The sequence below is a fragment of the Rhinolophus sinicus genome, chromosome 14, assembly GCF_057876585.1.
Source record: "Rhinolophus sinicus isolate RSI-liver-muscle chromosome 14, RSI-T2T, whole genome shotgun sequence".
Classification (NCBI taxonomy): Eukaryota; Metazoa; Chordata; class Mammalia; order Chiroptera; family Rhinolophidae; genus Rhinolophus; species Rhinolophus sinicus.
In genome coordinates this window covers 140,981,786-141,008,828 of record NC_142514.1, presented here as the reverse complement: position 1 = coordinate 141,008,828, position 27,043 = coordinate 140,981,786, and the positions used below count along the sequence as shown (strand labels likewise).

Sequence of the window (27,043 nt, the reverse complement as noted above, 5' to 3'; positions counted from 1 at the left end):
GGGAGGAGGTTGGAGCAAGTCTGATAATGCAGAAGGGGGAGGGGGAGGGAGGAGGGACAGAGAGGCCCAGACAGAGAGGGAGAGAGGGAGGGAGGGGTAGAGAGACTCTGGCTGGAAGAGAGGAAAAGAAAGACTCACACACAGAGGGAGAGACTGAGAAAGAGAAGAGACAGGAAAGGGAAACACATGAAGGAGAGGAGAAAGGGATCAAAACCCCACAGAGATCAAGATGGAAATACAAAGAGATCAGAGAGGCATAGGGAAAACACATGCACAGAGGAACAAAGACAGAAAAGGGGGAAAAAAGCAGAGACAGAAATGGAAAGAGAGAAGGAGGGAGGGAGGGGTGGGAGTGAAGGGGGGGGGAGAGAGAGAGAGAGAGAGCGCTGGTAGAGGAGCCCAGAGAGAGGTGTGAGGATGAGGGGTATGCAATGCTCATAGGCTAGGATGGGATCTGGGGTGAGGGGCAGGTGGGTGGGACCCAGACCGCATCACAAAGGGCCTCCAGCTGGGGAATAGTCCTGTACCCTCAAGTATGGAAGAGCCTGGCCTCCAGGCAGAGCCCCTCTGGGCGCCCTTACTGGGTCTGTATAATGTCCTCACGTGCATTCCCAGCATGGGGTTGGGGACACTAGAGGCTCAGAGGGCTTTTGCAGAGAGTCTCCAGACTCGGAGCCTTGTCACAGAGTTCACCTCTTGGTGGCTCTGCTTAGCTGGGACACTGTGGGAGCTGCTACTTGAGTATGGACTTCTACTAGGATTTGCGGGCAGCCAGGTCACAGCATTCCCACGTGGCCTTCGCCATCCATAGGTGACAGCCAAGAGGGAAGAGCTGCTGCACCTCTGCCCTGCCCCCAGGAAGGACCCTTCAGTTGGATGCCTTAACCCAATGGCATGGGGGCAGTTCAGACAATGGGACACGTAAGGAGTTTTCTCAGCAGAGCTCCTGTTGGGCACAGTAGAAAAAACTCCATACCTTGAGGTAGGAGACTGGGGTTTCAGTCCTGGCTCCACCACTAACTTATTCATTCACTCATAAACACCTACCACTGGCCAACCTCATCTTATGTGACAGACAGTTCCTTGCCTTGGAGAAGCACCCAGGCAAAGGGAGGAGGAACTTACGGTGTGACAGAGAGAAGCATGGGGTCTGTGGTGCCCTGAGGGGGCCGCTGACCCCGTCAGAGGTTGACGAGCATTTCTGGAAGAGTGGATATCAGCTGGGTCTTTAAAGGCAAGGAGGGGAACCCAGGAGAAGGGGGTGTACTCCAGGCTAGAAGAGCTACATGTAACCCTCACCAGTAACCCCACCTCACTGAGCTGTGGGGGTAGGAACCCTCCGCTGCACACAACAGGCCCCAGACAGAAAAGCCTATGAGACTGAGTGGAAACCTGACCCCTGCTGAGGGCAGGAGGCACCCAGTGGTGGAAGGATGGACAGAAATGACCAAGCTTGTGCAGGAAGTCTGTCCAGGCTGAGTGCTACCAAAAGCAGTTGTCTCATGGCTTAGAAAGTGTCAGGGAAGAAAATGTGGGGAGCTTTGCTTTCTACTGTGGCCCCAGAAGGTAGAATTTTCTATCTCTGAAAGCCCTGGGCAAACTGTTTTCTCATCCCTAGGACCTCAGTATTCCATGCCTACTGGCTGGGAAGGCATTCCGCAGGCTCAGCAAGCTGACACCCTGGACCACGTCCACCCTTGGCCCTCACAGCTCCCCTTCATGCCCTGAGGAACCTGGGTCAGAAGAATTCAAAGGAGGGCATCTCCTGGGCCTGAGGGGGAGCAGGTGAGGCCTTTCTGCCCTCCCACTCAGGAAACAGTGGTGGAGGCCTCATCCTAGGAACTATCTTGGGAATACACTCAAGCAAGTCAGGTGAAAGGGAGGGTCTCCTCCTCATTCCACTGTCACACCAGACTCTACAGTTGCCCCAGACGTCAGGCATCTGCAAAAACGAGGTGCAAGATCCAGGACTACTGGGTACTCCAGGACTTAGAGCCAGGCAGGTGTTAAGTTCAAATCTCAGCTCTGCCATGTGCCCTGGGTAAGTTATTTAACTTCTCTGAACTTCAATTTAGTTTTCTCATCTGAAAGATGGGGGTCACAAATTCCAAGCTCAAAGAGTTGCGAGGTTTGGGGAATGCCTGTAAGGTTCCCAGTAAATAGCGTGTTCCCCCCTTCCCCTCCCCTCCCCGAAAGAGGTTGAATTGATGGAGCCAAGGGAGTAACAGCCCCAAATGTTGGGTAGGGGCTCATGTATGGTAGCGCTAGGAGGGGAGAGGTGCAGAAAGGGGAGAAGACCAGAGACGGTCCGGGCCTGCTCTTCCCTCCTTCACCTCTAATCCGCCGGCATAACCAGCCAGTGCCAGATCCAAAGGCCGTGTGTGAAAACGGCGAAGCTCCCGCCTGCCGCAGCCCGCACCCGCCCCCACCCCCGCCGGTAGCTCTCCATGGTGCTGATCCATGCAAGTCCCGTTCACATGCCCAGCTTGGCCCGCCGTCCCACAGCTGGTCAGCAGACTGTTTCATTTTTGCTAGTCGGGGAGCTGGAGGGATGTGGGAGGAAGCAGGAGGCTCCTGGGAGGCAGGTGGCTCCCCAAAGCGACGGGAGGACGCAGCCTCCGGGATCCAGCCTCCACCCTGCGCCCACCACCTCTAGAGGACTGAAGGCTCCTCATGACCAAAGAAGGTGGCTTCTTTTCAGCGCCCTCCCCCGCTCCCTCCTGCGAGGCTGTTTCCCTCCCACCTTCCAGACGGCCCTTCCTGTCTTGCTCACTGCCTCCTCCTTTCTTCATCTCCTCAATATTGATGCTTCTGTGAGGAGCACTCAACCCCGTCTCTCTTCATCCTCCACCCCACCCCTCTGGAGCACAAGCCTCCCGCCAACACACCAACAACTGCCAGTGCCCCTGCAGCCCAGCCCTCTCTGGAGCTCCAGATGTCTGTACAGGCTGCCCCCTGGACATCTCTGGAGACAGCCCACAGGCCCCTCACACTCAAATATTCAACATCCAACACTTCTTTTGTCTTTATCAAATGCATCAGCAAACTTCTAATGCTCAGTCTGGAAACTTCAAAGTCACTGCCTCTTCCCTCTCCACTTCCTGTGTCAAATCTGTCATGAAGGCCTGTCAATTCTCCCTCTGTAATTTTTGCACATCTATCCATCTCCTTCATCCCCTGAGCTTCCTTCCCCTCCCCTGGTCATTCTCCAGCACCCCCGCCACCCCCATCCCAGTTCAACCCCTCTATTCCACCTCCACCCTGCACCTAGTGCCAGCTTTCTAAGATCTAGCTGGTCACATAACTCCTCCTTAAAACCCTCGCATGGCTCCCTAGTTCCCTCAGGATAAAGCCCAAGCTCCTCAGCCTGGCACGTGAGGTCTCTCATGATCAAGCCTGACTGACCTCTCCTCTGCTCGACATGGAGCAGGGAGCCGGCTTTGGCCCCGAAGCGCACACCAGTCCTTTCCTCCTCCTTGACTTGCTACCGTTTGTTTCCACTCCCAGGTTGACTTCCTTCTCCTCTTCCTTTTCTCTGCCGATCCCAAACGCTGGCCCATTCTTCGTGGGCCAGTTCAGCACACACCCTGCCCCCACCCACAGGGAACAGGGTAGGCAGGAGGGGGTCACTGGGTTCGGGCTGAGCAACCTTTGGCTGCCTCTCCCTTCCTTAACTTGCCATCTGTCCGACCACCTCATCCTCCTGCTCAGGATCGTCTCTTTTACTGGATCACACTTTCCTCAAGGACAGACCAAAGTCCTATTCACCTCAGCCTTTGAGCAACCTCACCAGGTACAAGTGAGAAATGTTGGTGGCAAAAAGCAGGGAAGGAGACACAGCTGAGTGTGGAAATGAGATGGTGCACTTCAGAGCTCAGTCCAGGGTGACACTGGAGGGGAGCAGGCCCTAAGGAGCTACAGGTGGATGTGGGGACACAGGATGTGGGGGGCAGGATGTTCACTGAGCTGCTCCGTGGGAATCCTCCCCCCCCCAGGGGCTGACTGGGGCCACAGAGTGTGAAATCGCCCTCAGCTCTCTGGGGAAAGGCTGGTAACTGGCAGAACATGGATTTCATGGAGGGTTGGCTTAAAAAGCCCTAGGTGACTCCCTCTGGCTAGGGGCCAGGGTGGGTCTTGGCAACAGGAACCCAGGGTGGCAGGGGCGGGGCTAGTGGGAAGCTCAGGGGGCCATGTCACAGCGCTTCTCCTCCTCCTCCTCAGCCAGGAAGCTGCCACTGGGGCTCTAGGACAACGACTGGAGGAACAACATGTCCTTGGCAAGGGCCTGGCATAGTTCCCTGCATTCCCATACTACGCACGGAGCCCATCACACCACGGGTGACAAGGCCTTTGCTGACAAAGGGACAAAGGGCCACCACAGCCTCCAACACATCTCCAGGGTGAAGCAGCTTCAACACTGCAGGAAGGTGGCTTTCGGGACTCAGAACCTACGGGTGAGGCATTGTGGGCCTGCTTCCGGTTCCACATCAAGCAGAGCTGCCCTGTGAGGGAAGGGGTGACCCCAGACGGGAGCAGTGAGGTCCCTGTTCCTGCTGGGCAGGAAGATAAAGTGGTGGAATAGATGGCAAGTTCAGGGAGGGGAGGTGCTGAACTGGCCCAAGGAGAATGAGCAGACTGGGGGTGGGCAGAGAAAAGGAAAAGGAGAGGGAAGTCAACCAGATACTTGGAAGTGCCTTCTGCCTAAGGTTGAGGTCATCTTCAGGGACATGAAGCAGGCAGAGTAAGATTCTAGAGCCAGCAGAATCCAACCCCATATGTTACAGATGGGGAAACTGAGAGGAGAGTGGGCAGACACATGCCCAAGCTACACAGTGAGTAAAGGGCAGGGCTGGGCCTACGACCAGGGACTCCTGGCCAATGCCCCACCCGACCACTTCCTCCTCTTGGTAACCTTCCACCTCTCCCACCTCCTCGCCCACCTCCAACTGGGCAGACGCCCAGGAGAGAAGGCTAGGGCTATAGCTTGTGACCCTGGAAAGGGCTCCCCAGGAATATGGGATTTCAGCAGGGATAGGTCAGGGCAGAAGTGGCCCCAGTGGTTTCTCTCTAGGGAAGGTTTTACTCTTCCTGGGGCCGCGGCCCCAGCTCCCCCCGCCACCCTCCCATCCAGCATACCAGGATCCTCCTTGCCAGGAGACCCTGAGCCACCCACTCAGCCCTAATTACCTCTTCTCCCTGAACTCCCCACACCTGAGGAGGGGGAAGGAAGGGGTGTGACTCAGTAGAATAAAAGCAGCTGCTATATTTGAATGATTACATAAACCAGGAGGGAGGCAGCTGACTCCATCAAGGTTAAGCAACAAGTTGAGGCTGGGCCGGGGAGGCAGGATCTTCTCCCTCCATCCCCAGGCTCCCACCTGGGCTTAGACATGACACTCAAAGGTCCTGAGATTGTGAGCTAGTTTCTGCATTGCCAGACTGCAAGGGAGGTCTTCCCTAGGGCTAACCACACTAGGAGGGCTGTTACCTTTCCATCTTCTTAGAAAAATAAACTTCTGGCTTCTAGAAACCCTAAGGCCAGACCTAGGCTAAGCCCCAGACCTTCCCTGTGAACTCTCTCTAGAAGGAAAGACAGAATTGAAAGCAGTTTGTCAATGATTTAGAAAAGTGCCTCCTGGGGAGGGCACTAGGCATGAAGCCTTGGCTCAGCTGCAGCATCTGGGAAGGACCTGTGTTCCTGTCACAGCTACACCACTTATTAGTTACCTGACATTGGCAAGTCCATACCTCAGTTTCTTCACCTATAAAATGGGAATAAAAATAGTATCTTCCTCATAGGGTTGGTTATAAGGATGAAACCAGATGACATGCAAAGCCTCAGCCCAGCAGGTGACGGGCACTTCCTAATAGTTTATCGGCATCATCATTTGTATCATTATTGCAACACTAAGAATTGGCTAGAGACCTCCTAGGTGGCAGGATCCCAGGTTGGACTGACCCCTTTGTCCCAGTGACTACTGACCTGGGAGCTCGGCCAGACTTGCCGTGTGCCCCTGGGCAAGTCTCTGCCCTCTCTGGCCCAGTCTATGAATGAGCCCTCAGGTATCTGAGAGAAGAGCCTCTCCCCCTACCTCCGTTAGTGCCTTAAGGCATCAGAAGATGCCGTGCAGGAAGAGTTGGTCATGGTGGGGGTGTCCTGGGGGTGGTACGAGCTGGAGGCGGGCCTGGCAGCCAGTGCTGGGCCTTGGGGATTCTGGGGGCCCGAGATGGAAGACTGTGCCCACCCGGGCTGTGTTGCCATGACATTGGTCTCCATGGTGCCAGACACACAGCCCTCCCCTTACTCAGGAGAAGGGACAGAAAGTGACAGGAGCTGAGGAGGCTCAGGCCCCTCAGCCTGTCCCTTTGTCTCCATTAGCCCCAGTGAGGTCCCCCCACCCCAGTCCTGAGACCCTCAGGAAGAATGGCAGGGAGGTAGGACAGTTTCCACCTCAGAGCGTCAAGAGTGACAAAGAGAGGACTAAGAGTGGCTGAGGTGGAGGGGAAGATATACAAAGTGCAGAGAAGTGGCAGAGAGAGGGAAGGGTAGGGAGCGCTGGGGAGACGAGACTGGAGGAAGGGCAGGAGGGGGAAAGGCAGGCGGCAAAAAGGAGAACTCGCAACTCGCGTCACGGAGGGAAAAGCGCCTGCCGGGCTGACAGGTGGTGGGAGGCATCGTCCAGCCCATCTCCTTGGTCTCAGTGTTTTGAGGTGGGTGGTGGTAGGAGGAGGGGGAGCAGCAGGCGAGAGGGGGGCAATTTTCCTAGAGAGCTTTGTGTGTGGGGGTGTTCATACACGTGCCGTGTGCGTGTGTAACTGTAGGCTGAGGTGTGCAGGCCCACGTGTGTGCAGGGCAAGTGTATGTGGCGTGTGTGTGCCTGTACCACTGTCTCCAGGGTGATAAATACAGCAATAGGAGCTGTAACCAGGGCAGAAAAATGTGGAAATTTCCACAGGCTGAAAGTGACATGGGAGAAGGGACACACTGGAGCTGAAACACCTTGGGCTGACCAGGGAACTCTCTCCCTGGCAGGTCTTCCCTGGGCCAGTCCCTAGCTGGGTACAAGTGAGCTGGGCACACACACACATATCCCAAGTGCACTCAGTCCCACAGGAATAAAGAGCAATCCAGAAGAGCTTCTTGAAGGAGGTGTCACACTGGAGGAGAGGTTGGGAGTTTCATGCCAGCTGTAATTCTATGCATATGAGAGAGATAGACGGACATTCCCCAGATCAGGGTCTGGGTCACTTAGGTCACGGAGCTGGCTAAAGGAATAGGAACTACTCCTTTATTTGGTGGTCACCCCAAGGAGCCCAGTTGACTATGATGTGGTCATATTTACGAGGCGGACCCCAACACCAGCGGCATGGGGGATAGGCTATGCAGGGACCCCGGGGCACTAAGCTCCAACCACGACCATCTGCTCACTGCAGGGTCACGTCACCTTGCCTTTGGCTCATGCCACTCTCTCTCCTGGAGGTGTCTTCCCTCTCCACCACACCTACAGAAATATGGCCGTCTCCTCGCTTCACCTTGTCCATGGGGTCTTTCCTGATCACTCCGCAGAAAGGCTCCCTTCTTCCCCCACCCCACTTACTCGTCTGCTCCTGCTCAGCAGAGCTCTGCACACAGTAGGTACTCAAGACATGCTGGTTGAATGACAATATATTGGGCCTGGAGGAAATCCCGGATGCCGTCATGTCCCCCCAGACATATCTGGGAAGGGGATTCAAGGATAATGCCAGGTACTTCGCACTTACTGGCTCATTTAATCCTCCCATTAGTAAGTGCAGGCAGACCTTGGAGATACAGTGGGTTCAGTTCCAGCCCACTGCAACAACGTGAGTCATAATCTTTTTGCTGGAGAGTCTTGCTTTCAATTTGTAAAAAACGCAACACTTGGGTAACTCAATAAAGTGAAGCGCAATAAAGCGAGGTATGCCTCCACTGTTAGTATCTCCAAAGTACAGATGAGAAACTGAGGATCAGAAACCTAGGAACTCAGCCAAGACTCCACAGCTTGTCGACAGGAGTGTCTGCATCTGCCCAGTTGGCATCCACACCCATGCTTTTCCCAAACAGCCAGCTGTGAGCAGGGGTCTTGGGAGCCAAGAAAGAAGACCTCAGCTCCAGGCCCCCCTTCCAATCCAGCTCAAGGGGAAGTGGGTAGGAGGCAGGGCCCACCATCCCCTCCCCCACACCATCAATTTCCTGTGGAAGCCCTTGATGGCTGCTGAACCCTTTGGGGGTGGGGTGGTGGGGTGTGGGGTGTGGGGGGGTGCAGGTTGAGCAAGGAGATGGAAGAGAGAAAGAGACATCCCACTCCACCTCCCAGCCCCTACTCCCAGCTCTACCCCCACCCTCTCCCCGCAGCCTCCTCTCCATCCACTTGCCCTATGACTTGCACAGCCTTCTCCCCCAGGGACCTCTGTGGTCCCCTGCGATTAGGTCCAGACTTCAGTTGACTCTCAAAGCCCTGGCTTCCTCTCCCAACACTTCAACCCGCTCCCAATCCAAGTCGTACCCACCCCATCACATGTACCTGGCAAGGCTTCCAGCCTTCGGGGCCAGTTCAGGAGTACTTCCTCCTCCGGGAAGCCCTACCCTCGCCAAGAAATTGCTCCTCACGCCTCAGCAGGTCCAGCTTCCAGCTTTGGGCTCCTCACCCATTCCCCCCCACGACCCAACCACAAACAGTATGTGAACAAACCTCCCGAGACGTAGTCCCGTTTCTAGGAATCTTTGCGACAAAGACCATCAGAACCTCCTGCCCTAATGCATCCAACGCTGCTGTCATTGCCATAATTTGTCAAGGTTGAGGGCCTGAAGGTTCCTGTTGGGACATCATCCCTGATGCCCAGGGAAAGCACTTTAAGCTATTATTAACTCCTGACAGTTCAGATGCCCTTCCCCAGGGCACAAATGGACCATTTAGAGCAGTTGTGGAATCAGGAGAGGAATAGAGCGGGGAACCCCCCACCCCACAAAAGTGGGGCAATGGAAATGGACTTCAGCCCTGATTCTAGAGAGCTGTGAGACCTTGAGCAGGTCACCTCCCTTCTCTGGGCCTTATTTATTTTCTTTTTCTGCCAGAAGGAGACAGCACATAGAGCACAGGCACTGACCCACAGTGGGTGCTTGGTAAAGAGCTATTCCCTTCTCCTGCTGGCTCCTAAAGCCTGTGAGTCCAAAGCACATCCCTGCATTGTGCTGCCTTCCAGAATATCACCAGCCTTGGGGTCAAAGACAGGGACAGGTCACACCCACACTCCAACAGAGCAAAGCCTGGGCCAGCATAGCCACACTAGGGCCCTCCAGAACTTCATCTGGGACCAGCAATGTTGAGGTCCATGGCTGCCCCCTGGTGTCCTAATGCAGTCACTGCAGCCAGCTCCTCAGCCAGGGCCGTGACATTGGCGACTCGTCTCACACACCCTCTCTCTGAGCCTCAGGGCTAGCTGGTCAGTCTAAGGTCAGATCCACAGATGAATTCCAGCCGCTGAGCACCTGGACAAGGATCTGTCCTGGCTGCAGGTAGAATGGTCAGCCTGGCTTGGAAAAGCCCACCTAGGGCAGGCCAAGAGTTGGAGATTCAAGGGGCTGAGCCCCAGCTTGTAAAACTAGCTAGGGAACCCATTCCAGCCTCCTCCTCTACCTCCCCTTCTCAAGAGACAGGAACAAAGAACCTCGAGTCCAGATCCCCAAGGACCCCCCCCCCTGCCCCCACACACACACACCTAGGCCTCCCCACTGAGCTGGATCATGAGTCAGCGGCCATGTGGCTCACCCTCCATCCCTTCGCCCAGCCCCACTGGCTGAGACGGAGGCTGTGAGGTCAGCCTGTTTGCCTGCTGGGCCCCTGGAGACAGGCCGGTAATGAGACTCTCGGCAGAGGCGGGAGTGTAGTGTCGCACCTTCCCAGGGAGTCCCAAATCCATCTCCGAGTAGCTCATTTCCCCCAGCTGCCAGGGCCTTGCCTTCTTGGAGGAAATGACCAGACAGTGCCCAATAAGGGCAGCTTCCTGGTGCAAGGCAGAACCCACCTCTGGACGTGTGTGCACGGGGCCAGGGGAACCTGAAGCCCTTCTTCCTAATGTCATAAAGCTCCTGTGACCCAGTGACTATGTGTCGCCCTGAGTTACTTGCATGCCACACCCAGGCTCCAGCTCGGCCTGGCTGCACAAGGACAGGGGCTCAGTCCAGCTGGGGTCTGTTCTGGCCGGGATCAGGACCCGCATTCCCCAGCCCATGCACACCAGGACAGTGGGAACGGCGTGGAGCCCGGCTGGGGCTCTGCCTGGGGCAGGGGACAGTGGCTGAACAGCTCAGGGCCTGAGAGAGCAGAGCCCAGGTTCCTGGCTTCAGGGCACTAGCACTCACCTTTGGGCCTCGTGAACTTCTGTCTCCTACTACATGGGGACACCGGAAACCCCCAACCAATTACAGGCCTCAGCACCACAGGATAAAATATACAGATATATTTATATTATCAAAAGGTCCCCAAAGTGGGGAAGGGGCACCAGGCAGCTTGGGCCCTCCCAGTCAGCCCAGACCAAAGTGGGGCTGAAGTCTGCCAAGTCCAGCTCTGGGCCCTGTAGAATCTTACTCAAGAGCTCCCTCCCCATCCCAGCTGAGTGTTCCTTTAGAATATCCCCCTTTTTGCTGTCCTGGAGTTTGTGGCAAGGGGGTGGGCTCCCTTCCAGCGGGGGCCCCAGGGCCTCGAGCCTCTGAAAGGATGGTGTTTCTCCAGTTCCTGATTGATGCCCATCTCTCCAAACCCTCAAAGTCAGGGTGGGCGGCCCTGGGAGGGAGCAGGCCAGGAGAGCTGAGCACCTGGACAAAGCAGGTGGGGGCTTCCTCCTCAGGCTGCCCCTGCTGCCCCCACCCCCAGGCCAAGGAACTCCATGCAGCAGTCAGGACGTGGAGGTGTGGCTTCCTCATGCGCCCCCTGCTGGCTCACAGCAGGCACGCAGGGCATGAGGGTGTCTGAACAGGAAGACTTCAAGGCAGCAGAGTCCCAAGAGCCAGGGGCTGGCTCCTGTGCTCACACGTTTCGGAGCAGCTGTGGGAAGGCACAGAAGCCCACATTCCATAAGCGCTTTGTGAAGGCTCACAGGGGCCAGGGGCCAGGTGGAGAGGGGGCTCCCATGAACCATGTGAACCAAAGGGGCCTGCCGGGACTCCTACCGAGGATGGAGGGATGGAGTCTGAGGGCACTTACAGAGGAGAAGCAGAGAGGTGAGTCAGGCGGAAGGCAGAAGGCGGGCTCCAGCCAAGATCCCAGCCCCCTGCCCACAGTAATGGAGAGCCACTCACAGAAAGGGGGTCCGCAGCAAAGGCGGCCACACTCCGGCGCATTTCGTTCTCGTTGCCTCGCAGGGGGATCAGCGATACACTGCCAAGCCGGACCTCAGGCACCGCCCGGGACACGCGTGAGGGCTCGGAGGGCCACACCAGGCCATCGTGCTGGGGAATAGGGCAGAGGACGGGTGCTGGGGCCTGGGCTCGGCTGCAGCTAGCCCAGACACTCAGTTCTGGATCCACCCACCCTTCCCAGAAATGCCTCCAGCTGCGATCTGAGGTGACACCCTCAGCTTTGATCCCAGCCGATATGAGAAGCAGCTGTTAGTAGAACATGACTGTATTCCTGGCAAAACTCAGTCAATTATGTTACTCAACAACTCTCATCTCTGGGTCCACAAACAAACCGCTCCAGGAATGCAGCACCAAGAAAACAATTCTAGAGGAACATGTCTGCTTCCTTTCACCAGGAACCAAGAAAACTGCAAACTTCACCCTGAAGAACTCAGCCTTGGGCCCTGGTACAGTTTTGTCTCCCTTCTTCCTAAACAATTCTGAGCGCTCACTTAGACACCTCTGTGTTAAGTCGAATCCATCTCTCTGGCCCTGCTTGAAGCCTTCCCCAGCCTGTTCCTGCCTGGCTCCTTGCAGCAGCCACCTCCCCGGCCCCTCACCTCGAAGCTCAGCCTGCAGTCCATTCTCCCCTGCATGCTGCACCCAGAATGAGCCCTCTCAAACTCAAACCTGCACACCCTCTGTTTCTTGCTTAACACTCTCCCTTAAAACTAAGGACTAAGTCAAGTTCAACTTCTTTGGCATGGCCTTCAATGTTCGTTGAGATTTTGCTCCTGACTCCCTTTCCAGTGCCAGCTTCTGGCACTCCTGGCTTCTCCCTTTACACCCCATCAGACAATCTGTAGTTGACTTGCCACGCCTTTGTATACACAGTTCCCTCTGCCTAGACGCCAGCCCCCCACCCCACCTTCGCTTGATGAACATTTCCTCATCCCGTGACTCAGCTCCCATGACACCTTCTCCCTGCTGCCTTCCCCACCCACCTACCACCAAGGGCAGGGGTCTGCACCCTCTGTCTCTAGCATGCCTGGCGCTGGGCTGGACCAGAGTGGACACTAGGAAGGGTTCAACGAGTGAAGGAACAAACAAACTGAATTAATAGAAACTCAGTCCCCTTGAAGCAATTGGTGGCCTGAATAGTGAAGAAGCAAATGTCCCATTCACCACAATGGATGCCTCCTTGGGACCCCACCCCACACCCGACCCCTGCACCCTGCACCTGGTACCTGCACAAAGAGGAAGGTAGCGAACCACTCCCGGAGCTCCATCTGTGTCTCACAGCAGAGGTACCTGCAGGGTGGGGTACAGTTCTGGACGCTGCCAATGGCCTGACCGAGTGGAGGACACACTGCCCAAGCTCCCCGGCCCAGGGTCCTAGGACACAGATCTGGACAATGAGGGGCACCCGATCAAAGCGGACAGGCTACCATCTCCCCTTGGCCTGGGGTCCTAGGCCGGGGCCCTTGCTCACCACTGCTGCTTCTCATGTTTCTCTGTCTCGTGCACCACAGTGAAGCCCCAGCTGCAGAAGAGGGGTGAGTGGGGTCACTTTTAGCCCCCAGAGGCCTCACAGCGCAGGTCCCCAGGACAGAGCCCAGAAGCATGGGCCAGAGTGTGGGGGCAGAGCTCAGGCCCTTCTAGCAAGGGTAGCTGGGGTTCTCTTGACCCCAGCCTCTTTCTCTCACAGCCCCTACCTTCCTCGCAGCCTCCCAGAGCCTAGTCTCCCCCACCTCCAACCCCACCCCACCCTGGGCCTGCCCTAGTCCTTCAGAGACAACCAGGCACAGCCAGTGGGTGAGAGAAGAAAGTTAGAAAACCAAGATTGGTGGCTGTAATTAGTAACAATAATAATGGCTATGCATCACTTTTCAACTTTTTAAAACATACAACCACCCTTTGAAACAGCTGTACCATTACTTTCCCCATTCTACGAATGTGGGAAGTGAGGCACAGAAAGGTCCCAGAGGTAGTCAGGGACAGAGTTTCAATCCAGGCCAGTGGTTCTCAAACATGAGTAAGCATCCGAGTTCCCTGGACACGTGTTACAGCACAGACTGCTGGCTCCACCCCCAGGCCCCACAGCTCAGCACTCGAGAAGCTGGGTTTCTAACGTGTTTCCGGATGATGCTGAGGCTGCCGGTCTGGGAGATCACACCTTCAGAACCACTGAACTGCCAAGTTCAAAGCCCCAAGCTGTGCCTCCCCCATTTGTTCTGAGCTCCCAGAGGCCCCAGCGGCAGACTACTCTCCCTAGGTCTAGCTCACCAGGTGGGTGGTCGGAGTTTCTTCTTCACTCCCAGGTAGACTTTGAGGCTCTTGACAGGCCACTCCTTCTCAGGCCGGTGACTCTGGGGTGGGGGAGTGTGGAGGGAAAGGGCACTTTAGTCAGTCCGAGTGGGCCTTGGGGCACTTCTCCTGAATGGGTACCTCCCCCCTCCCTCCCCCAGCCGCCTTTGCACCCCAGCACAGGGAACGTCCTCCAGGAAGCCTTTCTGGCAAAGCCCTCCCTGTTCATAATCCAGCTCCCCCAGGCCTCTCGTCCTGTAGCAGCATCAGACAGTCAACCCTCAGTCCCCGAGGCAGCCGTCCCAGGGAGATATGTCCCGTGGGGACGTGCTGAGCAGCGAGTCCCAGTCCCTCCCTGTAAATTGGACACTGACTTGTAGCACCAGCCGGACCAGATCGTCTGTGGGGGGAGAAGTCCGCACACCACCCTCTGGCACCAAACTGAACAAGGCGTGCTATCGGAGAGCCCTAGCTGGCTGCTTGTGTCTGTTTGTCTCAGGTTACTTGTCCCTCACCCCAACCTGCCCCACAGAGGCTCCAGGGTTGACCGTGTGAACAGAAGGCTTTGGGGTTCGCAGTTACTAGTACTTTGGCTCCACGAGGGAAAGGCTAACGACTCAAGCTGAAGCAGAACGGTTGTTCGACAGACCAAAGGAAGAACTTCCCAATGGTCTAGGTCGGGAAGCAAGAGACCAATGTGCTGGGGAGGGCGCCAGATCATGCTTCCCTCTGGCCCCCACCTCTGCATATGGGTCTGGGCTTGGGAGCAGCAGGCTGGCTCCCAGGCAGGGGGGTAGGAGCAATGACCCCCAAGGAAGAGGTTAGTTGGAGGTCAAGATAATGAGTCTCCCTCCTGTTCTGGGAGCCACCTGCTCAAAGCCCTGCCCCCACCAGGCACCTCTGGAGCCAGCAGGGGCACCAGGGTGGATGGCAGGGGAGGAGGACTCACTTACAACCAAAACTGGGGGTCAAAAATTGAGCCATCTCCACCCTGTTCCCCACCATTGCTCCCAGGCAACCCCAGGCATGGCTCCTCAGCAAGAACAAAAAGAGGGAATTAGGGGATGGCCAGGGAAGGTGGAGCGTTTTGGGAATTGGCGGACTCCCTGTGAGGTGGCAAAAGGATGGGCTGCTTAAGGAAACGTGGCAACTTCAGTGCTGTCACGGGGTGGCTTACCAAAGGCTCACTAGGCACCCTGCACCCTGCCTTCACCTCTAACCCCCTAACGCCCACGGTCCTGATGGAGGCGTCCTATGTCTCCTACACATAGCACCAGACTTGACAATGGTCACGTGCCCCAGAGGGCCTGGGACAAACTAGGCTGCAGGCACAGGATGATCCAAGCTGTAGGCAGGGAGGAAACTGGGCAATGGGAAGGGAAATTAGGCTGTGGATATGGGAGAAACAGATGTGGGAAGAAAACAAGAAATAAACTTAAAAGCAAGCAGGGAAGAAGCAAGGCTAAGAGAATTAAAAGAAATCAGACTGCAGGTGGAAAGAAACCAGGTAGTGAGGAAAGAGAGACAAGCTGTAACAGAAATTAGGCTGCAGCCATGCTCTGCGCATGACAATTGGTCCTGTGCGTGCAAGAGAACTAGAAGCAAGGAGCAATGTCAATCAAGAGTGAAAGGAATAGGCCCGTGGGTGTGACAGGAATGATGGTTCCAGTCAGGGCGTGGAGAGAATTGCGGAAATCGTGGAATTCAACCCAGGCTGTGGCTCCTTGGGAATCTGAGAAAAACAATCCTCAGCCTCTGCTTCCCTGAGCTCCGGTGTGCGTGGCATGTACGTGACATGAGCCTGGCTGAGACAGGAAGGTTGAGGGGGATTTGAGGGAGGCAAAGGGAGCGTCAGTCAATGTAGTTAGTCTTCTCTGGTCCTCGAGGACTTCACTTCTAATCAAACAGCTCATGTTTCCAGCATCTCTGGAGGGATGAGGTCACTGGCAGAGAAGGAAGTTTACCCCTTGATGCTCAAAGGCCTGTGCTGGAACCAAGATCTTTCTAGAATGTGCTTTTCCCAGGTGCCTCAGGGTTTTTAACAATGGGAGACCCCCAGGACAAAACTTGGCTGTTCACATACCCTGAATGCCAGGGACTGTCCCAATTTCAAATATTCTGTCCTGTTCCTCCATAAACCAGCAAATACTAGAATGACCAACACCTTGGTGGCCAAAATACACCTTCCTGGGGCTTCTGTCAGACAGAGGTGCCAGCTGCCACTGTGGAGAGCACCCCGTACCCCTGCACTGAGGAGTCCTTGATTTCTATACTTCAAGGAATAAAAATCTCGAGCTTTAATGCTGACACATCTGGGTTTGAATCCCAGCCTACCACCTAGAGATGGCCTTCGGCAAGTCACTCAAAGCTCACTTTCTCACCTGTGAAATGAGGCTAAGACTCCCTCCTCCTGGGACAATAGTAAGATTATGAGTCCCAGTATGTAAAGAGCAATTCACCAAGACTGGATTGACAAACATTACATTGATTTCCTTTTTCTAGCTCTCCCGCCCTCTCCCCTCCATGCCAAGGGATCAGCCACTGCTTTTCCGGGTGCCTCAGCCATCCATCCTCCCTCCCCTCTGCTCCAAGGGGCTAAGTGCTCCTAGAGGGAGGGGCCCAGGGAAATAACACCCAGAACCAAGGGGGCTGACTAGAGGGGAGGAGACGCCCAAAAGTAAGGATGCGATCATAGAAAGAGGAGGCACACCCCACAAGAGTCAGCAGGAGCTCAGGCTGTATCACCGTGTTTCCCCGAAAATAAGACCTAGCCGGACCATCAGCTCTAATGGCATCTTTTGGGGCAAAAATGAATATAAGACCAGGTCTTATATTCATTTTTGCTCCAAAGGATACATCAGAGCTGATGGTCCGGCTAGGTCTTATTTTCGGGGAAACACGGTAGCAGAGGTATGATGTACAAATAAAGGGAGGCGAGAGTCCTGCTCTATCTGCTCTGTTCCCTCCCTGGCAGCTAGGCCTGTCCAGATGTCCTCAGGAGATGAAGGGGCAGAAAGGGTTGGAGACACTGGGGGGTGGGGGGGTGGCTGCGGGAGCTAGTCCTCTGGGCTTGGGACCACGTTCCTAGTGTCTGTCTCTGCAGGGCATCTATGCTCTGGCGCCCCCAAGGCACAGCTGGGACCCACAGGGGCGTCATAAGAGGCAGATTCTAAGCTGAAGCTGAGGGAGGGCCTTCTCCCAGACAAAACTACTGCTCTAGGGTGAAGGCAACCCTGAGGAGGTAGTGGATGAGCTCCCCTCTCCCAGGGGTGTGCAAACAAAGGCTGGCAACTGGCCACGGAGGTGGGGAGGAAACTCCTGCCCCAGGTTGGGAATGTGCCACAAGCCTCTGTAACCCCACCGTGGCATATCAGGATCAGGCCAGTAGCAAGGACATTCTGATAGCCCCGGAACCCTCTCCAGGGTTGAGAAGAGGGTGGCTTCAGAGGTGACAGGAGGAGCAGAACTCTAATTCAAACCTGGAGACCTCCATTACTAGCTCCACAGCTTCTACACCAAGTCCTTTGTAAAATTCTAGAGCATCGCACTGGTGGAGAACCCTACCTTGGGGTAAGGACCCTGGGACAGGTTTGGGGGTAAAGGGCAGGAGCCTAGGCCACAAGCCCCAGGGTGCAGCCAGTGCTGATGGGTAAGGGGGCAGGAAACCATGCCTGGAGATGGCCAGGAGCAATGGCTGGGTCCCCACGCTCCCACCAGGCTCACTTGGCCCCCAGGTGGTGTAAGGCAGCTGGCAGTTGACCCACAGCTACTCACGGTCTCAGGGACCCCGCTCCATGGCCTCTGGCTCTGTTTGATAGAGGATCAGGGTTACGGAAGAAGGAGGCCCAGGTCCAGAGCTGGGACATGTGTTGTGTGTGGTGGGATGTTGTATGTATGTACAAAAGATATTGGTTGGAGGAAAGGTTGCCAGGATGTGGACAGAGTGGGCATGGAGTGGACTGAGAGGAGGTATGACCTGGGAAATGACAAGACATGCATGGGCCACAACCTGGGGCTGTCACCACGTAGCAAGTTCTTGTGAGTGCCGTGAAAAGGCACAGGCACGGGTGAGAAAGTACGTACTTGATGTGATGACATCCAGGTACCAGGGTCCAGTGGGACTACAGGACACAGCAGAGTAGCCACCCAGGACCACAGCAGGTGGGTCCCCGAGAAGCTTCAGTGCTCCCCACCGTGGAGCTGGCCCAAGACTGCGTGATGGGGATGCTCTCACTGGCAACCCCAGAGAAATGTTTGTGCAGGGGTGTCTGCGCACACGCAGGTGTAGGCACCCATTGCTGGGCAGGACCCAGCAGGGCCACTTACCCGGATCTCCTTGTAGAGCCGCAGGCAGCTGCTATTGAGGATGAAGTAGCGATCGTGGAAGCCACCTGAGGGTAGGCCCAGGCCCAGGAGGCTACGGTCCTCGCGGAACTTCATCATGCCGTGCTTGGTGTCGCCCACATGGCTGGCTGGGGGAGGAATGGAGTGGGTATGGGCTGCACCAACCCCCCTACCCACAGACCCAGACATCCAGGGTGAAGGGAAGTGCCCCAGCCTGCCGCAGCCTCCTAAGAGGCCTGCTCACCTGGCACTCACTGCCTGAGTTGCCCTTCCTGGTGCCACCAGGTCCCACCCGAGCTCTGGATAGAGGGACCCACCAGCCGGCCTGGCCCTGAAGGTACCACCTCCCCAGGTACACCACCCACCCGGGCACACCACCCACCCGGGCACACCACCCACCTGGGCACACCACCCACCCAGGTCACCACCCACCCAGGTACACCACCTACCTAGGTAGAGCAGCATGGCCTCCATGGACTGGTGCTTCTTCACCACCAGGTAGCTATCTGTGCCCAGCCCGTGCAGGATGGGCAGCACCTTCTCTGCAAAGTGCAGGGGGCGCTCTGGGGAGAGGTCACACCCACTGTTACCAGGGCCATGTGGACACAGATCCCCTACACATGCACCAGCACCACGCACTCCCTCCACCTCCTGTGCCACCACACATCAGCCCCTGACCACCTTCCCACACCCGAGCTTCAGGCTCCACACATCCTGCTGAAACTAAAGCTGTTCCAACCTGACATATCCCAAACCAGGCTGGTGAGCTTCCGTGTCCTCAGGAGGGAACAGAGCCCCACCCGCCAGGCCACCCTGGCCAAAAACCAGCCCTCCCCCATCTCAGCCTCCCTCCACAGGTTGAATCTCTGCTTCTGTCTGCATTACTACCTCCCTGGACATGTTACCATCTTCTCCTCGGACTAATACTGTGACCTTCAACGTGGTCCCCTGTGTGTACTCTCAATCCCCTCTCCCCCACCTCTCTCCACCCAGCAGCAAGGAGCCATCTTTTCAAACTCCCAGTCACTAACCCTGCACTGGCCTTGCCCTGTTATCAGGCCCCAGGCCCCAAGTAGCTGCTTCTGCCTCTCTCTCCCAGCACCACGTGGTACCACAACCCCTCACTGACTTAATCTCCAGTTCCTTGAAAGTACGCTGTCTCTGGCCACCACAGGGCCTTTGCCCATGCTGTTCCCACCACCTGGGCTCCTCTCTTTACCATGTAACTTCTACTCTTCCTTCACCTCCTCGCTCAGGGACCCCAAAGACAGAGACCCTGTTATAAGTTCCGGTGGTGTGGCAGCCCTTTCCTGCACAGCAGTCGATACAGCTGTAGTTGTATGTTTACTGGTGTGATCACAGGATTAATGGCCCTATTCCATACCAGACTGACCCCCACAAGGGTAGGGACTGTGCGTCTGGCTCCCCAGCTGAGTGCCTGGCACTCAACAAATAACAGAACAAATGAACAGAGACACCCTCACCCTCCACTGCCATCAAGGCCGTCCTTCACCTTAAAATGCCTTTATCACCCCCCTTCACAACATCATCACAACCATCCTTACCTATACCACCACCAGCACCAGCACCAGCACCACCACCACCACCAGCACCACCACCCCACCCCTCTTGCACGGTCACCACCACCCACTACCCCCTTCACCACCAACTGGGTCAGCCGCAATCCCATTATCAAATTCAGCATTATCACCCCTGAAAGCAACACCATTCTCACCGACACCTGAGAAAGCACCTTCATAGCTGATCCCATCTACCCGCCCTCTTCGCTGTCCCTCCTGTCAGCCACATTACAGCTGTGACCTCAAGCCCCACCAGCACACTGTTATCACCACTACTGAGATCATAGTGTGATAGCGACATCTGTCGTTCAAAACCCCCTCACCACCACTTCCCCACACTTTGGGGTAGGGGAGGGCAGACTGGGGCTGCAGCCTAGAAAAGGACAGGCTGGCACCACATCCTGCACCAAACCTGATGGTCACCCACCTGTCTCCTCCCTCTCATTGACCTCGAAGCAGGTCCAATAGTCCTTCTCCCTGATGCCCACATTCCTACGATCCAGGATCTCCAGGGTGAGCTCCTCAGCTGTCATGGATGCTGGGATCTGTGATGACCGAGAAGGAGAGGACATCAACCTACCTATCCCCTGCCCCTACCTATGCTCTGCCACAACCTTGTTGCGTGAGCCAAGGGCTGAGCCCACCCCTCTCAGGGCCCTCTGCAGTTCTGGGAGGCAGGGGGGTGTCTCTGAGTGGTTCTAATGAGCTGGGTGGGGAGGCAGGGAAGAGAGAGACCCAGCATCAGCCAGATGCAGGTGGCAAACCAGGATGGAAGCTCTGCTCTCCCAGCCACCTGAGTCTGTGCCTGGTTCAGCCTGACTCTTCTGGCCCTTTGGCTTCTAGGTCCCCAGCCCCCACCTTAATATGCTGCTCGGTTTCCGCCTTTTTCTCCTCTAGGTACACTGTGCAGATGAAGTCACCGGCATGCTGTGTAAGGAGACAGGGCTCAGCTGGAGGCCTGGACAGTAGGTGCAGCTGGCTGGCTTGAGCTCCCCACCCTCGGCCCTGGCCTTCACCTGGGTCCCGCTGGCAGTGCCAGCCACACGCATCTTGACAATGGCAGTGATCTCCTCTCGCTGCTTCCTCAGCTCCTCCTCATCCACCTGGAAACCAGGGAAGGGACAGGGACAGATGGTCACTGCTGCCTGGGAGGCTCCGCCTTGCCCTCCACTGCCCATGGGCTACAAACGCACACTGAACACCACCACGTAGTGGCTGATGAGGTCTTCCACCACACGGCCGGCCTTGTAGTCTTGCCCATCTGTCTGGAAGAGCGTGGGCCCAAACACGATCGCCAGGTTGTGCGTGTTCATCTGGTTCGTGTCTGAGAAGCACTGGACGCTGGACAGGGGAGGAGGAGGCTTTGCATGAGGAGCCTGGCCCAGAACTTCCCCACTCATCTTCCCAATTCCTGACAGATCCATGACTAGACCCTCGAGTAAGGCCAGGGAAGGCCCTGGTCAGAGAAGAGCACTAGTTAAGGGGAAGCGAAGGAATCTTTCTGGCCATGTCTTGGATCCTGGGAAAGGGCAGGGCTGGGAAGGTGGGAGACCTGGCCAAGGTACCCTGGCCCCTAGTTGCAACCTCCTCTACTCTCCCACCTGCAGGAAGCAAGTTGGGAGACAAAGTCCAAGATTAGGGCACATAAGTCAATACTCAGTTCCCAGGCCTACCTGGTTCCCAAGGGAGGGCAGTCAACAGGACTGGGAGGAGAAGAATCTTCTCTACCCCACCCCCTCAGAGCCCCACCATAGCATCGCTCCTCACCAGTACAGGTGGCTGATAAGGGCCTTCACCGTGGCCCGGTTGACTGGAGGCAGATGTGCCAGGAGCTCTCGGTACCTGGAGACCTTCTCCTCCTCATCCTCAATCTCTGGGTGGGGGGAGAAAGATCAAGTCAGGACTCCCCCTGTACCCACCTCCCCATCCCACCACTGGCTACTCTGCAACTCATCCTAGGGGTACTCCCTGCACCCCTTCAAGTCAAATCCCACCAGGTACTCAGGAGACCCTGGCTATGTAGAGTGACAATGGGAATGGGAAACCAGAGCAGTGGAAACTGGAGCCTGTCTACGGGGGAATGCCTAGCCCAAGTGCATAATGGGAAGGGACTGGAATCCTGAGATAGGAATGGACAAGCCAGCAGCACTGGCCTGGATCTCAGGCTTGGCACGGGCTGCAGGGCCCACCCACCTGAGGCCTCCAGCCAGGATAGGCGCTGGGCTCGAGTGAAAAGCCCATCAGGCAGGTCTCGCAGGAAGCGTTTGAGCGCGGAGGAGACGTCGTCCACATGCTGCTCGCCCTCCTTGAGGCGCACAGAGCGTGCATCCTGCCTCAGGCTCTCCAGCAGCCTCTGGGTCTTTGATGTCTGCCCACACTTGCGGTAGATGCCCTCAGAAGTCAGGCCTGGAGAGCAGGAGGGCTGAGCCAGGGGCAGGGCCGAGCAGGGGGCGGGGCAAAACTGAGGGCGGGGCCGAAAGCTTTGGTCAGGGAGTGGAGCTACTTTCAGAGGGATACTTGGAAGACAGAGAATTAGCCCGAATTGGCCTGGGGGCAGGAGGTAAAGGTGTCGCGGGGCGGGGCCTGTATCACAGGGGTCGGGGCTCACCGCACTGCGTGATGTAGTCCACACAGCGGTACACAATCACTGGGATGTCCGAGTCTCCCAGCTGCTGCTCCGCCAGCGTGTCCCCCAAGCTTGTCGCTGCTTTCTGGATGGCCCCCAGCCAGCCAGCGAAGTCCAGCCGCCGCTCTCCCTGGATATACAGCGTCCTGGGCCAGGGATAGTGAGTCATTTGGGGGCCCACCCCTGCCCCACCTCTCCCAGGCCTGTCAGACTGCCACAGGCTTTTCAGAGACCCTCAGGGAGGCCAGGGCTCACCTCCTTCGCTCCACCAGCACTAGCACCTGGTTCTCGCCGTCCCCTTGGATGGCTGTGGAGGGGCCGGTTGAAGTGAGGCCCAGGCCTGGATCATGGTCCCCAACCTGCTCCCTCCTGAGGTTCTCTGGGGGCACACACCCCTGGGACCCACCCGCCAACACAAGGGGTTGCTGAGATGCACCCCAAGGGCAGGAGAGAACATGAGAGGGCAGGCTGGCTACTTATGGCCAGGCCAGGGTAGTGTTCAGGCTTCCAGGGAGGGGCTGGGGGCCTGGGAGTCCAGGATAAGGTGCCCTGGAGGTTGGGGGGGCCAATGTCTGGGTCCACGCACAAAGCTCCTGCAGTTTCCGCAGCTGCAACGGCTCTTCAGAAGGCCCTTCTGGGAAGATGGCACGGAGCTCAGAGCCAGCGAGGGACAGCCAGCCCTCTTGGGCCCTCTGTAGGCTCAGGCCAGCTTTGTAGGGTAGGCGCCCAAGCCGCTCAAAATCCCGGGCTAGCAGATCCTCAGCCAGGGGAGGCACAAATGCCTGGTGGGGAGGTGGGAAAGTGCATCAGCCAACAGCACTACCTCTGTCCTTGGCTTGTAGGTACATGCCCTCTGCCCACCCAGCTGCCTCCTCTCTCTTCCCAAGGGAAGAACTAGCACAGTGAACAAACATAGGTAACATGCCCCACTTCTCTGGAAAACCTTCCTAGATACCAGAGAAGGATGTCCGTTCTCTGTGTCCCCACGGCACCAAAGCATTCTTGCCCTCTGTTGTAGCATTGATTATACTGTTGTTGCTGTCTGGACCCCATCTGTCTCCCCCACCAGCATGGGAGCTACTGAAGAGCCAGGACCAAGACTAATTCATCTGGTTCACCAGTGCTTTGAGAACTGACAATCAGGAGCCCCACAGACAACTGGCCAATGAACCAGTGAATAAGAATCATAGGCCCTCACAGCACAGGGGACCCCAGAGGACACCTGGCTCTAGTCCCCAGGGCAGAACTCTCCTCTGGAGGCTCCCTGCCTCCTTCCTCCAGGACCAGGAGCTCACTCCACCTGGAAGTAGCACTGTTCATCCTAAGATGGCTCTGTCATTCATTATTAAACATGTATTGGGCACCCATGGAGTGCAAGGCCCACAGGCCTTCTCCCACATAGTTAAGACGGCTCTCCTGACCTGCTCCCAGAGGGCTGCAGATTATTAGGCCCTTGGCCTGAGAGCCTGCCCTGTGTCAGCTGCCCTCCATCCTGGGGAGCTGGGATACATGGGATCCACCAGGAGGTTCCACCATATGCCCTGTAGGACTCCCTCCACACCCCCCCTCACCCAGGCCCACCTTAGCAATGCACTTGACCCACTCACGAGCCAGTTCCGCACTCTCCAGCCCAAAGAGGTAGAGTCGCTCTCCCTCCGTGTACACCTCAAAGGTGTGCTCAAAGCTGTAGACACACAGGCCAGGATTTAGGCCCACCCTGCCCAGCCCCAGCCCACCCCTCCCATCACTGCCATTCTCTGACCTCCCCGCCAATTGTTCTCATGAATGCCCTTCACCTTGCCCCCTAACAGCTGGGGGGAAAGCCCAAGGCTGGGGCTTCAGGAGGCTGGCTCAACCCCTATACAGCCCCAGTTTGCTGTGTGACCCTGGGGAGGTCCTGCCCCTCTCTGGACCTGTTTCCCTGTCTTCCCAGTGGGGGAGGGGGTGGACCTTACAGCAATAACAGTACGTGATTCTGCCCGGGGGTGCTCACCCATGGGTGTTGGGAGGGGACACTGCCAGGCAAACAATCTCGCTGGCCCGAATCTCCCCGTTGGGGGTCACTGCCCGCTCGTTCTCATAGTAGCTCAGGACCCCGTCACTAAGGACACACCAGCGTCGGCTGAACTCTGGGGAGAAGTTGCGCAGGGAAACCATGAGGGAGCCACCCACCCTCACCTGAACACCACATCTACATCCTCCCTGGGCCCCCACTCCCATCTGACCAGTGTCCTCTTCATTCTAACTCACAAGTTTCCCCCAATTCTAACCTCTTCCCTGCAGCCCCGCTGCCCCAGCCTGGCCCACACCTCCCCACTGAACCATTGCGGTGGCCTCTTCACTGTTCACCCCTCTTCAGTTTTTCAAAAGTGGATCAAAAGTGACCTAGCGAAACCAGACTCTTCCTCCTCTGCTCAAAACCTTTCCGTGACCCTCCCAACCCTGTCCTCAGGACAAAGTCTGTGCCTCTCTGCCTGGCATTCCGGGCTCTGCTGGGAGTGCCTCTTCCCCCCTCTCTAACCACTCCTGGGCACACACCCCACCTCCGTGCTTTTGCTCATCCTGTTCTCTCCCCACACCCCCCATCCTTCAAAACTACCCAATGCCACAGAAAGCCTTCCATGCGCCCCTTCCCACCTGCGCCCCACCATCCTTTGCCAGCAGCGCCCACTACTCCATACTCTGCCTCCTCCTACCATAGCTCTAAGGAGATTGACAAGATTCCATAAAGGAACAGAGATGGGAATCTGGGCCAGGACAAGAAGGAGAAAGAACGGAATGTCAAGGCCATGGAGACTCGTGTAGTTCATAGTATTGAGCTTCGCATTGGCTCAGGGCTTCCTGGCACCCAGGGCAAAAAGGATGACTCAGGCAGTTACATAAATGGCATCAGGCAGAGGGAGATAGACCAGGACCGTCCCAGGAGCAGTGAGGTGACGTGCAGCAGAGAGTGCCAAGGAAATCTCCCTGGGAGTCGGAGCGCCTCATCCAGAGGTGCTGAGGGATGCAGTGAGCAATGCCTCGACAATGTTCCCACAGCAGACACTGTCTCTCGTCCTGTCTACGAGGACATGACATTGCATTCTGAGGGTGGTGTGTCCCAGAGCCTGCCCCCCAAGCTGGGCTCCCTCCAGGAAAGCCAGCACTGCCTCCGTCACTCTTCATCCTGCAGACATTTGCCAGTTGCCCACTGTGCACTAGGCACTGTTCTAGGTTCTGGGGGTGACAGTGGTGGCCCAGAGTAGCTTATGTTTCAGTGGAGCACAGAGAATCAATAGACAGACCCATAAATAGATTGTCAGATAAATGATGTGAAAGCAGGGTAAATAGGGCGTGCTATTTTGGCTAAAATGGTTGCGGGTGAAGTCTCCAAGGAGTGACATTTAAACAGAAGCCTGAATGCAGTAAGGGACTAACCATGCAGGTATTTGGGGAAAAGCATTTTGGGCAGAGGGCGCAGTGAGTGCAAAGGCCCTGGTGAATATGCATGTTTGAGAAACAGCAAGGAGGTGAGTGAGGCTGGTGTATTGTGAGTGAGGGGAGAGGGGTCAGAGTGGTCATGGGGTGGGGTGGTGACGTGGAAGTCCTTGTGGGATGTGGAAAGAAGGACTGTGGATTTACTCAGAGATGGGGAGCAAACGGAAGGCTGAGATGAGAGACAGACAGAGCTTTAGGCTTAGTCCTCAAGTTTCCTAGCATCCACCGGCTCCAAATACCGCATGCCCAGCGCAGGGCCCACACCCAGGGGGCACTCAATAAAGCCTTCTTTAGTCTAAAGGAAACCGGCAGTGACATGCTTTTCAGTGCTGTGCCCCACTCCCACCCTGATCAGCCCATTTATTAAGCACCTACTGTGTACCAGAGACCACATCCAGGAAACCATCCAGGGTGACTCTGCCAGAGTGCACGTGCCACCCGCATGGGTCCCCCAGCCTGGCCAGCCCTGGCTTCTCTGGCCCTGCTGCCATGACAGGACGCCACTTTCCCAAGCACCCACCTTCCCGGGCACGGCGGTCCTGCAGCAGCTTGCCGGCAGAAGCAGTCTTGTAGAGGAAGCCGCTGTGGCTCACAGTTGGTAGGACAATTGAGTAGTGCTTTTCCAGGGGCTTCATCAAATCCAGCCGAGGTACCTCTTTTGGAAAGGAGGGTAAGAGTGGCTGGTCATGCTTGTCATCCAAGGGTGCCACCCCCTCACTCCCACGTGGGTTGGGCATCCAAGCTTGTATTTGTCACCAGCCCCGGCTCCCCTGGTTAGCACCCTCAGGCTCTCACTGCCACATCTAGGGTTTTGCCCCAGCCATTCTCCACCTCTCCCCATGTGTGCAAATTCCACCCTGCTTCCAAGGCCCAGCTCTAGTACCTCCCCTTCCAGGAAGCCTCCCTAACTCCCCAGCCCAGCCCAGCCCAGCTCACTCTCTTTATTGAGGCACAGGGCCAGCACACTACAATGAGGGGGGCCCTGGGCAAATTCACTAACAATCTGCAGAGGAAGGTTTATCCCAGACGATGCAAAGCCTAAGGAAACAGCCTGGCTTCAGCCCTGCTCCCAGCGGTCCCAAAGCCCAAGCCAGCTGGGTGGTCTCCTGTGCCTCCCTGGACACCTGGGCTCTCTCCAGCCCAGCGCACCCCACCCACCCGTGGCCCTGAGCCCAGAGCCCCAGCCGCGGAGCTCCGCCCTCAGTCCTGGGATGTGGCCCCAGAGGCCAGCCCTGGGCCATGACCAGCAGCGCTCACCCCCACCGTCCCCTCCTCACCCACCCTGAGTGGAAGCCAAATGGGACCCAACCCCAATCTGTGACAGAGCCCCACCCAGACAGAGCAGCAGACAGG

At 56.7% G+C, this 27,043-nt stretch overlaps 1 protein-coding gene across 7 annotated transcripts in view; it reads right to left on the bottom strand.

Annotated features, from left to right (window-relative positions):
• Nucleotides 1-10,464: 10,464 nt before the first annotated feature.
• The window catches only part of ARAP1 (ArfGAP with RhoGAP domain, ankyrin repeat and PH domain 1), a 59,890-nt gene continuing 43,311 nt past the window's right edge, over nt 10,465-27,043 (bottom strand). For 3 of the 7 annotated variants that reach the window (XM_019744346.3, XM_074335820.2, XM_074335819.2), the window contains exons 16-35: nt 26,211-26,345; nt 24,207-24,342; nt 23,795-23,897; nt 22,800-22,995; nt 22,469-22,520; nt 22,196-22,359; nt 21,781-21,993; nt 21,355-21,460; nt 20,781-20,928; nt 20,604-20,690; nt 20,446-20,514; nt 20,015-20,132; nt 18,457-18,570; nt 17,990-18,135; nt 17,438-17,470; nt 13,643-13,725; nt 12,849-12,899; nt 12,604-12,667; nt 11,318-11,467; nt 10,911-11,063 (exon numbers count right to left, since the gene is read on the bottom strand). In XM_019744346.3, the coding sequence (XP_019599905.3) occupies nt 11,046-11,063; nt 11,318-11,467; nt 12,604-12,667; nt 12,849-12,899; nt 13,643-13,725; nt 17,438-17,470; nt 17,990-18,135; nt 18,457-18,570; nt 20,015-20,132; nt 20,446-20,514; nt 20,604-20,690; nt 20,781-20,928; nt 21,355-21,460; nt 21,781-21,993; nt 22,196-22,359; nt 22,469-22,520; nt 22,800-22,995; nt 23,795-23,897; nt 24,207-24,342; nt 26,211-26,345 (2,186 nt within the window). In that variant the 3' untranslated portion in view covers nt 10,911-11,045. Of the gene's footprint in view, nt 11,064-11,317; nt 11,468-12,603; nt 12,668-12,848; nt 12,900-13,642; nt 13,726-17,437; nt 17,471-17,989; nt 18,136-18,456; nt 18,571-20,014; nt 20,133-20,445; nt 20,515-20,603; nt 20,691-20,780; nt 20,929-21,354; nt 21,461-21,780; nt 21,994-22,195; nt 22,360-22,468; nt 22,521-22,799; nt 22,996-23,794; nt 23,898-24,206; nt 24,343-26,210; nt 26,346-27,043 lie in introns of all 7 variants that reach the window. The other 4 variants (XM_019744350.3, XM_019744349.3, XM_074335822.2 and 1 more) reach the window with 3 other exon arrangements.